We start from the raw sequence: 13939 nt of genomic DNA, 5'->3' as shown, positions 1-13939 counted from the left end.
ACAGGGACTGCATGAATAGCAAAGAATATGTATCAGATCTTATTTCAATAAATATTAAAAGCTGTGTTTCAAATAATTTTGTTTTTACAGGGGGAACCATTGAACCAAAACGTGTTCATGCTTTGATAGCTTCCTTAAATAGCTGGGAGCTTTAAGTGTGTTTATTTCTGCTAAGTGAGTATATTCATAATGACAGTTTATAGACCACAGGAATGGGCTTTGCCATAGGTGTGCTAACAGCGCTGTTGCTGCCCACATGAACAGGTCTTTTTTTTTTTTCTTCTATTGACTGTCTCATGGTGTTAATAGAAATTGTAAAGCCTAACAGTTAGAGATGTTACAAAGCAGATTTGAATAATGTAGATATATGTAGGAAATCAGGTAGCTTACAGCTGAGACTGACTTCTGTTATCTCTTACTCGAGATCTCAGCTGGTATATCCAAGTTGCCTCCTATTGGAGTAGTTTGGGACTGTGACTCGAAAAGCTTCTTTAGGTTATGTATTTCATACCTACCTGTGAAGATAGTCTGTCATCTTACAGACTTAAACCCAAAGTGCCCACAAGTAAAATGATAAATTTATGGAACTTTAAAAGCCAGTAGAGAGAAACAGTCTTTCAAGAATGTGTTTTGATGTATGTGAAGTAATAAGAAAAACATCATAAAGAATAATATGTTAAAGAATGAAAACAATCTTATTACTGTAAATTAAATACAGTTCTTTGGGATGTGACGATGTGGAAAGGTGTAGTCACTTCCATAAAGTCTGTCTGTCCTGCCATAAGGAAATGCATGCCAGAGGCTTGGCACATCTCCTTGTTGTCTCCTCTGCAGCCTTAGACTGTTTGTCTGGAGATCTACCTCAACGCAGAGGAGACGGGCTAGTCTTTGGGAAGTATATGGCTGTTTTTAAATAAAAGATTTATTTCTGTTATTTCTGGAAGCAGGAAAATACATATCAACAAATCCTATTCTTGGTACCAAATCTAATCAATCACAAATGGGTTTTTATTTCCAGGGAATATTATGTACACCTCTTGTGTACAATGGTACCTTCCTTGTAAATGTACCGTGCTGGGTTCACCTCAAGAGCATGTTCTGGAAACAACAAATAACTCTTGTTGAATAAAGAACATAATAACTGTAACATATCCTTACGTTAATCTTTTGCTTCCTCCTTATTGTAGCTATATTTGTGATGCAAAAAACAAAAAAAGAGCATTACAGAAGTAAGTGTTGACAAAGCCCAAATGTTCTCAGCGTGTAAAATTTAAGCAGGCTATTAACTAGTATAATCTCCTTGGTGTTTTTCTGAACAGCTGTGTTCTCTAATGTAACATTATTGAAACATTTTTCCTGTTTTAATTAATAGACTAAAATGTCTACTATTTTATATTACTTTTTTAAAAAGCTCCTTGAGATCGCAGGCTAAAAAGGCAGGTGTAACTGCTTCCTTTGACAGTGTGCAAATGAAATTACCAAATTAGCTCATGTAGTGTAAAGTCGGTGGAAAAAATGGAGGTGAGCTAGCTGTGACTGCTTAATAAGAACATTTCAAAACACTTTTGCAAACTGTAGATAAATAGAGAAGTAAAATTCTCAGTAGTTACACATTTTTCTGTTAAAACATCCACTTCTATAGGGGCTAGGCACCCTATGTGTTGCAGTTATCTTTTCTTTAAAGGTAACTTGTAGGTCCCAACATACATTAGTCAGTTGGCTTAATAGAAGAAAATATATGTGAAATATCAAAATATTCAAAATAAGTATTTCAGCTGGAAATTGTTTTGGCTGATATTTTTGTGACAATCTGAGGGGTGGGTTCTGAGTTTACTGTAAAAATGGGCTGGCAAACATTTTGTACATACGAAAGCAATGGTATATGTGCCTCATCATGAGGAACAGCTGGACCACCAACTGCCTAGTCTGTGCCCATGTGTGGGTGCTTATTTAAGGTACTTTGGTAGAAATGGTTGGTCTTGCATGTTCTGAAGTGAGCAAATCTGTTAGCTCCTGAAGTATTCAAACACAGGTATTCTAGGGAAAGGTGAACTTGTGTGCAGTCACTGCAACACCAGAAACATTAAATATTCTCACTCAGGCTTGCTCAGTGCTTTATAACATAATGCTTTAAAAATTGTGATGCTTCCCTTCAAAGATCTCAATTTTTTTTTAATTTGGAAGGGGCCAGTTCGCAGCTTCTCAGTGAGTCTTTTTGGATTTCGGTCTTAGCTATCTGAAGTACTTGTAAAGTAAGGGAGACTTTTGAGGAAAATAGCAAGAATCCCCATGGTGCTTGAAGGAATTCACTGTGTTTTGGTCTGGCATTAGTTTTAGTTCCTGCATAATAAATTAATTTGTATTTTTTTTTTACAAATCTGTCTTCTGAGAATTACAGAGGATACAGTGAGCATGGTAATGTGGGGTTGGTCCTCATACTGCTTTTATGTCTGCATCCTTTGCTGAACCTCATTACTGGAGAAGTGTAGTCTTTCAAATTCTTGATTGTATTTGTCAACTGCAGTTTTTCTGTCTTATTTGAATGCTTTCCTGGGTTGTGGATGCATGTTGGTCTGATACGAATTATCCAATTGAATGGCTGTAACCAGGCTCACTTGACTATAGTGGCTGTCTTTGTTTTTACTGGGCTGTATAATGAACTGGAGTTTAAGGAAACCAGAATTGGTCAGTGTGATGATTCATTCTGGACTTGCAATAGGGTTGCTTTGGAATGGCCAAGGTAAGGGTTTAAATAACACAGGTGTAAAATTGGTGGTCACAGGCAATAGTACTTTATCCTCTGTTATACAGCTGTTTATTTAAAGTACAGTTTATGTGGGTGATGGGTGCTAATCAGTTTCTAACTACTAGAACTAATTTTTCTTTTGCAGGAGCTGGAACTGGTACACTAACAGCAACAGTTCCTCCTCCTTTTAAGCTTCCTGAGGCCTTTGATTTCATAGATTTGGAATGAGAAATAACTTGCAATTCCATCCTGTGCAGTGGGAGTGGGGTTGGCCAAAATTCCTGATCTGCCTTGCGAGCCAAATTGTACCCTGCAGAGGCAGACATGTTACAAGGGGAAAACACAATAGGCCTTTTTGCTGCTTCTGGCTCTCTGGAACGTTCGCTGCTTTGGGAAGATAAGACATGAGCTTAAGAGGAAACTCTCTTTTGTCTTGTACTCTCTGTAGGTCACTGTGGGCATAAAAGATGGTTTGAGTTACTGAAATGGCTGAATTTTGGTTTGTCTTTTCATTTATGTCTTTATTCCTCTCTGTTGGAACAAATTTCAACAACATTGCTTAGCTTTTTCTGATAAGAGCTATGAAAGAAGCCAAATGTGTCTTGCCTAACATGGGTTAAAGAGGTATTCTGGTAACTCTTTAAATAAAAATATACTTTGTCTGATTGCATGTTTAAGTTGAATCATTAAATTCTACTTGAAGTTTACCAAAATTATTAACAGGAAAATCCACAACAAATCTTTGCATTGCAGACAAGAAAAAACACCTTTAGACTTGGTTTCATTCATTGTGCGATAATTGCTCCTCTTCAATATGAGATGAAGGCATTTTAACATAAATCAGATATGAACAACAAAGTAAATTTGAGGTACATGGAGTAAAATCTGTGCTAATGCAAGCTAGTCATGATCATATTTGCATTAAATTCTTGCCAATAAAACATCCACAGTGTGATGCACATACAAGGTGCAGCAGTTTCTGTGGCGTGCAGAGGCCCCTTGCGCAGAGCTCTAGAGGCAGCTGCCTTTTGGGTTAGGTGGCTTCAGGTTTTTACCCCAAGCTAGACCCTGGTTTTGAGAACTGAAAAACCTACTAAGAGCAGAGGATAAAGGTTAGTGGGAGAAATTTGGCTGTACATATTTCTTGAGTACTCTTGACCTTATCCTGCAACAAAATATTAGTAATTCTTCCCAGGATTCTCCCCAGGATCCCTCATGTATTTCCCTCGGGACCTGTTTTCTCCACCTTACTAAGGCGTTGATTATTTTTGCTAAAGTTAAAATGTTAAATGTGTTGGTTTTTTTCAGGCCACACTATGATTCAAATAATGTCAAACAAAACTATTTTCAAATGCTTTTGTTGCCAGGGTTTTTATCCTTCCTGCCTGTTTTTTTCACAGCAGCACTGAACTCTATAAATCTTAGTTCCAGATTCCTATTTCACTATTAGGCTCCTGCGGCAGGAGCAGAGGTGTAAGGACAGAGGAATGGCTCTAGATTAGACTGTGAGATGTCTTTACTATACAGGCCACTAGAGGCTTTACCTAGATGTGAATTTCAGGTTTATAAAAACAGAGATTTTAAGTAGAATGTTCCTAGCCCTTATGACTGTAGAGTGGTTGAAAACCACAGCTGAATTTCTTCCCAAAAGCTCATAAGCCAGACAGCAATGAGGAAGAATTCCACATTTCTTCTGCAAACATTTAAATATCAGGATTTATGAAAGCTTGACAGTACTGTTTCAGAGTACAACAATATTTTGAAGGTATTTTATAAATATTTGCAATCCTAGACCATGCACTGTCACAGATGTAAATACAATCTTCAAAAGGCAACATTCTTGCCAATATTTTATCCCAAACAAAGGGAAATAAAATGTAAACAAGCACAGTGGCTTTATTTTTTTTTCTCCCTCTACATAAAAGCACACATTTCTCTTGTCCCACTGAAAGTGATAGTGTGGTTAAGGTGAAGAGAAACAAGCATATTCCTAAACTTGGCCTAGCTCACCAAGTATTAATGCCGTAGGTCATTTTCAGTCCATTTACAACACTATAGCATGTAAATTGCTCCAATCTCAGGATACAATAGTTTGGCTTTTTGCATACAATAAACAAACTACTGCAGAAGCATCCTATGTGTATTGATGGCTTGTCACAGAGCCTAGCACAGGAAAAAGGCATCTTTCATTTACAGCCTTGTTTGGCGTGCCTGCTGCGTAAAGGTGCAGGAGGGCCTGTTTCTTCCTGCATCAGAGTTACTTTTCCCCTATCAAAGTAGGAAATTACTTTGGTCAGAGAATAGGGCAAACGAGGCCATTTATCTTAGAGAAATCTTTTTTATAGCGTGGATTTCAATTTTAAAAAAATCATTATTCAGGGAAATGATGAAGTTATTCTACTGCCTGTAGTATTCAAAGTGTGGTGATTTTTAGGGCTGTGCTAGTATTATCTTGTAGTTCAGCAGCAAGGCTCCTTAAGTAACACTTCCAGAGAATTCTCCAGATTTGACCTGGCCAGGCTTTGTTCTGATGAGTTAACAGGTTGGCCCTTGTGCCTCTGCTTGCAAGAAAGATGCCTGCTTGGAACACTGTACACAGCCAGGCTGGTTCTGCAAAAACCTAAACCAGGACGGTGCAAACCCAGCTCTTTAGACATCATTTTCCAGTAATATATTGAATGGAAAGAGCCCAGTTGCCTAGGTAACAAGCCAGAGTCACTTAGCAAGGTTTTAGTTGATGAAATGATAAAAGGAAAAGGATGACGGATCCCAGGAGCAAGCCACCAGGGATACGGGGATAGAGAAAGTGCGTGTTTAAGTTTGTCTGGGAAGCTGTTTCAGGCAAGCTGTCCTGACTGGGCTGAGGAAGTAAAATCCAGAAGGATGGGAAAATCAGTGTGCTCCGAGTGGCTTCAGCAACAACACCTAGGGTGCAAGCTGTGCTCAGGAATGCTGCTCAGGTTTGATTTGAGGTGTTTCTGTGAGCAGCCCTGCCCAGATGTGGTGCAGGGGACATTGGTGTGAGGGGTGGTTAGTGGCTGTCAGGCTGCTGAGAAGCTTCCAGAAGAGGCAGATGGCCCATGCTGGCAACAGCCCATCATCGGGTGCCACCCATCCCAATGAACCGATCAGCTGGGTGCTCTTGGTCCCATTGTGGGTGGCGGGAGAGGGGTGCAGGAGCACTGTGCACCCTGAGGGGAGACCCCTGGGGTGCTGGCCTGTCTGGCTTTTCCCCTGGGCCAGGGAGGTTGTATAACTCGTAAAACTATGATTAAAGTGTATCTGGGCTGATCTAGCCCTCAGACTGACGGCTTGGTTTTGAATGGTGAGATTGGAGCATGGCCAAGGGCAGTTGCATGGATGTGCAGTACTTGAGAAATAAAACATGGTAGGAAATGGCTACTTAGAGTTTAGCTCTTCTTCCAGAATCACTGAAGCAACGTAGCTTTAGAAATATATCCTTTAAAATTAAAGAGTAATCTACCTACTGTCCTGTCACAGACTAGTTTACAGGAATGTCCTTATTTGATGCAGACCTACCCCATCTGACAAGCGAGGTGAAGGCTGTCTTTCTCACTCCTGAGAAGTGGGTAGCAGCAGTGAATTTTTGAAGTGGATGCTATAAATGGTGAGCTAAAACTCCAAATGCTAGTAACTGTAGCTAATCTCTTGCATGTGTTGGGTGATGTGAAATTCATGGCACATGGAAAGAAAATTAAGACGGCTGAGTGAAGGAAGCGAACCTTTTATTAACTCAGGTCTATTGATCTGGACAGTAATGAAAGTTAAAACCATTTAAAAAATACTATCCTTACCAGAGATATTGGAGATGACATTTTCTGCTCTGTGGATAAATGAGGAAACAATTGTAACTGTACTAGTTTCAGCAAATACTAATTTTCTGCTTTCTTAGCTTGTAAAAAATGTGCTGCTACATAGTGTTGAGTGAATGGTCTGTCGAGAGGGAAGATCAATGAAGAAAGTCCTTTTGCAAAGTATTAGCATCTCGATGCAGGACTGAGCCCCTATAGTCATGCAAATCCCAGGTAGGGAGCAATTCTGTAACACTTCCTTTCCGAACTCCTGCATTAAATATGGATTTAAATACATGCATCCTATAAAGAATTTCCATGGAGTTGGATTGTTTTAATTGGATTTTCATAATTTGTACTTTATCCTTATTCATGTGAGAGTATGTGGAGCTGGCAATGAATAAAGTTTGCAGAGTTACTTTCTTCATTCAGTGGAACTTCGGAATTGGAAGCAGCCATGGGTGAATTTCAGTCTTATGTACGGTTGTTGAAGGCTGGGCATGGAATATATTTCTTTTTGGTTTTGTTTAGGGCAAGCTCACATTTAAAATGAGAAGAAAAAAAGGAAAAAAAGTCTTTTCACTCGCAGATACCACAGTAGTCTTCTAAAATAGTACAGAACTCTAAGTAATTTAGTATTGCCAATACATGTTCTTTTTTACTTAAGGACATCCAACAATATTGGACACTTCTGTTAAATAAACAAGGGGCTTTTTCAAGTTTTTCATAATATGGCACAAAATTGACTCGTCTATTAGTAGGCTTATTTCCTTCTGTTGAAATATCTGATCTGTCTTTAGGGCTTCAGTGTAGGGTGGATTCTCCTGTTTCACCCATATACTCCTATTTCTGTGTTATACTCCTTACTGGAAAGACTTCGTCATCTAAAATGGACAAGAAGGGAGGTTGTTCACAACATGAAGCAAAAAGCAAGAGGTGTGAAGATGTTTAACATCTAACGGAAGTATTAATTTTAATCGCTTTATGCTAAATTAAGGCTTGTCACACTTTGAACATGAGATATCTCTGTCTGGTTTGTGTTTTCTAGGAAGCTTTTCCATATAGAGCCTCTGTTGGGGCAGTCAAATAGGAAAGAGCTCATGGAGCTCTTTGGCATGGCAGGTCTGTAATCCACCCAGCATACTCCTAGGGTCATATTTCAAAATACATGAGTAGGAGGACATACCTGCTTTCTTAATAAAGTGTTAAGAATGTCTGTCTTTTCATAACCAAGAGGCTGTGCAGAGTTTCAAAATGAGGTTAGTTGCATAGGTCCCAGACATGTGTTTGGAACTGTCCGTGCTAGTGATGAGACCGATCTTTTGAAGGACTAATGCAGTTTGGAGAAAACAATATCTCTGATAACCAGCTAAGGCGTTTGAGATGTTTTGTGGTGGTGTTGTGTCAGAAATCGTCTAAAAAATGAAACCCTTCTTGTCACATAAGGACTCTTAACAGGATACATTTCTGTACCTCAGGTGTGTTTTGTTTACTGGCTGAAGATAAGCAATCTCTCTGCACAGTTTTTATTACAAAGACATCAAAATTAGGTCTCACTGCAAGAACGTTGCATTTTATAATGCTCAGTGTGGTTTTTTAAAATGGATTAATTAACATAACTGTTAAGACATAACTTCTATGGTCTTCAAATTGGAATTTAAATGAATAACGATTTTTTTAATACTAATTGCAGTTCTGTGTCTATACCAGTTTATGCATCAATAAAGTTATAAAAAGTAATTGTGTGGAAATATTTCTCCTTAAATAGGCTACACTAAAATACTTTCTCTTTCGTATTTCTGAGACTTTAGTGCAACAGAAAATACTGAGAAAGTATTTCTTGTAAATACACTTCTCTGTAAATAGAGTCATCTGTCACACTTCAAGTGTTTGTGCACCTCCTTTTAGTGCATGATAGTTTCACTACTGTGAATTAGCAAGTTACTGCGGGATAAGGAATATAGTGGGGGGGGGGAGGGTGTGTGGGAGCAGCCACCGCACCGTCAGCTCCCAGCCTTGATTACCTTATGGTGGTTTGTGTCCAATACTGTTTTCTAGTGTGCTCTGGGAGGCAGCCAACACCAGCAGAACTAGAGGTTGGATCATAATGCAAATACCTGCAAAATTGCCACTCATGGATGAAGAATGTATAAAATTCAGTATTTACTATTATAATTTAGTATTGCTTTGTGACATCACTTTAACTCCTGTTTGCTTTATGTCTTTTTGCTGGTTTTCAACTTAATAATTTTCATTTCAATTTCTGTTTCTTTTAGTTGCCAAAAATGGGTAAACTGGGAGTTACAGTTCTTTTTTTCACAATATTTTTCAATTATGAATGGTTTTTAGGTATTTGCTAAAAGTATAGTATTGAATCTGCAGAAGTAATATATACCTATTTTAATGCCCTTAAAAGGGATAGTTACAGTAAATCTGCTTTAGCCTTTTGTCAGATGTATTTTTATGTAATATTGAGTAATACTTTTTGAAATACTGATACCTTTTGAACGGTTTGTTTTCCTTTTAAAGGAGAGGAGCAGGGAAAACAGAAAAGAACTAAACACATTTGGCATTGTTTCCCCATTGAAAGACTGCTACTTATGCCTTTTAAAAGGGGAAGGCATGACAGGAGGATAAACCCCACACATGCAGTTCTTTATATGCTAACCCTCTCATTTTTCTTGCAGGAAATCGTGGCTGAGTAAAGTTGGAAGCCCAAGTTCTCGCATAGATCGAACAAGTTTTTCCAATGAAAAGGAGATTTCCAAGCTTGACTTCTCAGGATTTAGCACTAGATACTAATAGAAGAAAACATTGCTAAGCACAAAACGACGTATCTGCTGCATGATATTTTCCATGCCTCCATAAAACGTCATAAGAGCATTTGGATGCTTTCTGTCCTAGAGATGAATATAAATGGTCCCTGTTCACACGAAGTAGGAATTCTTACTTGCTGTATTAGACATTTTATACCATGAATGTCAATATCTAATATCTAAAATGCCAATATATAATTTGTTGCATCTTGAAAGCCAGATAAATGGTTGCAAGCGTCAGTGATTATTTGTGCACAATGAGATTTGTTATATGTAACCATATAGAATCTAATCTTTATGCTGTGATTCGTATTTTAGATACAAAACAATAAACTGATGTTCTACTGTTTGTAATCACACCAAAAACACTTACCTACAGAACTGGAACACTGAGAGATCTCTTCTAACAGCTCTGTATTATAGATCATGTTATTTGTGATAATTGATTAAGTGAGAGTGTAATTTAAAATAAACATATGTTACCTCAACCTAAGATTATCTAACCAGCTCTGGTTTAAAATTCTGTATAACAATGCAGATAAGCCTTGGAACAAGACGATGAAATGCTTGGCCTCTCACCTGTTTTCCCTTGTCTACCCACAGCTTACATCTGTACTGACTGTAAAGGAAGTTTTGCTCTTTTTGCTTTTTTGATATTCTTACTAACTGAAGATTTCAGTTGTTTTCCTTACTGATGTGCATATGCTCCTTAGTTAAGAATGTATGTTGGAACCTGATTGAACTTCATGCAGCCATATAGATCATACCAAGTACATGCAAGGCCCTTAGAAACCTGAGTTATGTGCTTGCAATAAATATTGGTTAAGCCTTCGCAGCATTGTATCTAATTCTCATATATAGTGCTCTTTTCGGAGGTACCAATGAGCCTGTCAGGGATGGAACAGACCTATATCCTCGCTTCTCAGTACTTCTGTGTCAGGACTAGTGCATTGTGGAAGACTTTGGTTAGATCTCTGATATATCCAAGCAGGCACCTGCATGATCTGGCAGTATGCTAGGCTAATCAGGGTGGGTGCAATCATGCCGTGATGGAGGCTTGAGCTGTAAGTCCCTGTGAGAAGTGTACAGTACATAAAGTGCAATAACGCTGCAGCGACGTGGTCATGTGGCCTTGGGTTGGCACTGAGTACAGGCAGAGCCCTGCTACTTCCACTGGCTGCTCTGTACCTCATCAAAGGGTAGATAGTGTCAATTTAGGCAACATCCTCAAATTTGTGGTCTGGGGTTTTTTTAATTGCTGGAAAGGACATTTCATAACTTAAGCATTGCACACTCTATTCTGTGCATAGAAAGGTATTTCTACTGACTACTAAATTGATTTTCACTGGGCCTTTATTGTATTGTATTAAGAAGTAAAATCTTCTAGAATTTGCAGAAGTTATTTATAAATTGTTATAGTTACAAGCAGACTTGACTTCTGTGATTATACACAAGCATCCTTTGTTGAAGTCATGGTCAATAACTCTTGTTCAACTCAGATGGTAAATGGCAAAGTTGAAGTGTAATGGTAGCTCAATAGCCATTACATCCTCTCTGAAAATTATATCCTGCTGAACATAAGTAGTTTACATTTTCCTTGAAGCTACCTGGCAGAAGATAGTCCCTCAGTTAAAGGCATTTCCAGCCAAGTTGCTTTGCTTGTTTTGAGCAACAACGATAGAGGAAGGCAGAACACAAATGGGACATTAGATTCCCGGGAAGAGGAGCCAAAGATGAAATTGTTGTTTTGGTGTGTTAGCATGGGTGGAGCTGGATGCTCATAAGGACTCAGTGACTTTACCCCGACTCCACTAGAAATGTAAGGCGTGAGAAGGGGGAAGCAGCCATTTTAAGTGCTCGCTTTTCTGGGGACAAAATGTGCAGTTAGACAACTTTGAGGCAGTTGCAAGATGAAGAAATCTGGAAATTCCTCACATATTGAAAACCAAAAAAATTATTTAAAATCTTGATATGAGCACTACACCAAGGATTTTAGAATGCTTTTCCTAACCAAGCAGTATTTCAGCAGAGTTATTTCTAATATAGTATTAAGGAAATATATTCCTGTAATCTGCAGCCTATATACTGTAGGCCAGACCTCTAGCTGGGTCTGTGTCACAAGGGGTTTTTTTCTAAATCTGTGTGACAACACTCAGCCCCTGCTTCTGTGCTCATCTTGGGCCTACCTTTTTGCTTTGAGCCTCCTTCCTTTTTGTTTGTGTCATCAATACTGATGTTCTACATTTACAACATCTGCTTCCCTCACCTCAGTGATATGGCAAGGGGCAAAAAATATGTGCAACTTCTCTAGTGAGTTTAGCTCCGAGTGTTTTTGACATTCAAGACTAAAATACATGCACGTTGTGTTGTGCTATAATGTATTTAACAGCTTTCTAACAGTGCTAAATAAATTGCATATAATATGCTGTTCATTCTTAGAAGTTAAGATTGTGCTGAGCAAATAAGCAAATAAGCGTGTTGATGTTTCCCAGAAACCCTGGGCAGGGTTTGAAGAGGGCATAAATATCACAGTCCATGCCTTCAGAGTTGTGCAAAGTCTGGTAGCCAGGTGTGTGCTGGAGCATACACACGTAGTTTCCTGAAGTGAATGAGTTCCAAGGGGCCAAGGGCTCTCTTACGTTATGCTTCCTCATTCTAGCTGAAGGTGGAGGCCCAAGACAGTGATAACTATAATAATAATATATAACATGAAAAATGCATGTCCCTGTGAATTTAGAGGTTTCTGAAGCCAAAGCCCCTCTGTTATCAAACTGAGGAAATAATACTTGGCTTACTGGGTGCTGCTGGCATCCTGGTGCATGGCCATGGGGAACCTCCTTACAGATGTTTTAGGCTCTCTTTATATTGCATTGAAATCAAACTTCAATGCATCATATCTGTTCTTAACTGTTGTTGCATAGCCATGTTTTATTCATGCAAATGCCTGCAGTACGGTTAGGATCCTGTATTTGTCGAGGCATATAGCCAGCTTGAGAAGTAGGTTGTTTTATGCAAAGAGAAAGGTTTGATTTGCACAAAGTGGCACCTGTAAATACAAGCTTGTAGGACCCTTGCCCAGGTGGTCATCAGCAATAAGCAAATAATCCCACATCTCCTTGGGGTTATGCTGCACACAAAATGGAGGTTTGTACTGATGGCAAGAAGGAATAGACTGAAGTTTGTAAGTAGCATACATGAGATGGTGTTGTCAAAAGCATGTTGAAAAGAAGTAGTCTAGGGGACAGTATGTCATTGTTGCTCTCCTGAAAAAGCTATTATAAGTGAACAGAGACCAGTTTGTTTTTTATAACTTGGATGACTTTTTCCAAGACAGTTGAAGGCTGTTGAAAGTAACTTCTGTTCTCTGTTGGAAAGACCCTTCAGATCAAGGCAGGGTGCTGCAGCCCCGCAGCAGATAGTGGTGACTTCCATCTGTCAGCTTCCTGGGTAGGCTAGTGAGGTTGGCCTATGTGCTAGTGAAGTCAGGGGCTCTGAAGTTGGATGAAGAGCTTGTCGGAGGGATTGGATGAGCCTGGGCAGGACACCTTCGCATTTGGGGAGATTTGAGCCCTCTGTAGAATTTGGGTGCTTGGAAGTATTTTTCCATGCTGCAAGTCACTTGCTGCTCTGTTACTGCAACGAATGTAGTGTTGTCTTGCACTGTGTGCGTTAATCTTCTCACTTTATTTAATCCTCAGATTCTGTTAAAGTATCATGGGTCCAAGATCATTGCATTTGTGAAAATACAGTGTGTGCAGAACATCAGAGCAGTATCTCTAGATTTAATGATAACGACATTGATTTTGAGCAGCCAAGGAATTGCAATGGTAAGATAAAGGCATGAACATTTAGCTAGTTAGACATCAAGACTAAGTTGACACCTTTTTACTTTTCTACTATGTACTGATATCACTCAGTTACAACTGGAGATATCCTTTAATTTTATTTTGACTTATTTTTTGAAAATGCAACTCAGCAAGAACAAATTATGTGTAGGCCAGCTCCATTCTTGCTGCAAGTGGATACAGGTTCCACCTATCTAAAAAGAGCTGAGACTTCTGAAAGTCTGTTCCCGCTATTTCCAGATTTTTTGTGAATTCTGGTCAATGCTGACTTTCTTGAAGGAAAATTTTGTGCCTGGCTTGTGTCCTGCTGTAATTCAAGAGAGTTCACATCATTAAACTGTAAGACCAGACATGTTAATTAAAATTGGAGCTTACCTCCTAAATGGCCAGGCAATTTAAAAAATGTATGAGTTTTTTTATATTTGATTAAAGAAAAAAAATTAACTCTTCCCTATTAAGCAGTGAACAGAATGAGAGCATTCTGCCTCATCGGGAATGATGTAATCTTGTATTACGCTATTTACTTACAATGTTGTAGTGCAGCACAGGAGAGTTCTGCTATATCTACTCATTCTTGAACCTTCATACAGAGGAAAGCACAATGAGATCTCCTGCCATACTTTTGTATGTGACACCAATCTGTCACTTTTTATTTTCTTTATGTCCTCTGGAGCTGCCTTTCTTGGCTTGCTTTCTTCTTAGAAAACTGTATGCATGTTT

General features: G+C 38.8%; 1 protein-coding gene across 3 annotated transcripts in view; it reads left to right on the top strand.

Moving 5' to 3' along the window:
* The window catches only part of ACYP2 (acylphosphatase 2), a 45441-nt gene extending 35232 nt beyond the window's left edge, over positions 1-10209 (top strand). For all 3 annotated transcript variants that reach the window (XM_064446909.1, XM_064446907.1, XM_064446906.1), the window contains one exon: positions 9246-10209. In XM_064446909.1, the coding sequence (XP_064302979.1) occupies positions 9246-9360 (115 nt within the window). In that variant the 3' untranslated portion in view covers positions 9361-10209. The remainder of the gene's footprint in view (positions 1-9245) is intronic.
* The last annotated feature ends 3730 nt before the right edge of the window (positions 10210-13939 follow it).

Source organism: Phalacrocorax carbo, chromosome 3 (genome assembly GCF_963921805.1).
Source record: "Phalacrocorax carbo chromosome 3, bPhaCar2.1, whole genome shotgun sequence".
Classification (NCBI taxonomy): domain Eukaryota; kingdom Metazoa; phylum Chordata; class Aves; order Suliformes; family Phalacrocoracidae; genus Phalacrocorax; species Phalacrocorax carbo.
This window is presented reverse-complemented; position numbering and strand designations above follow the sequence as displayed.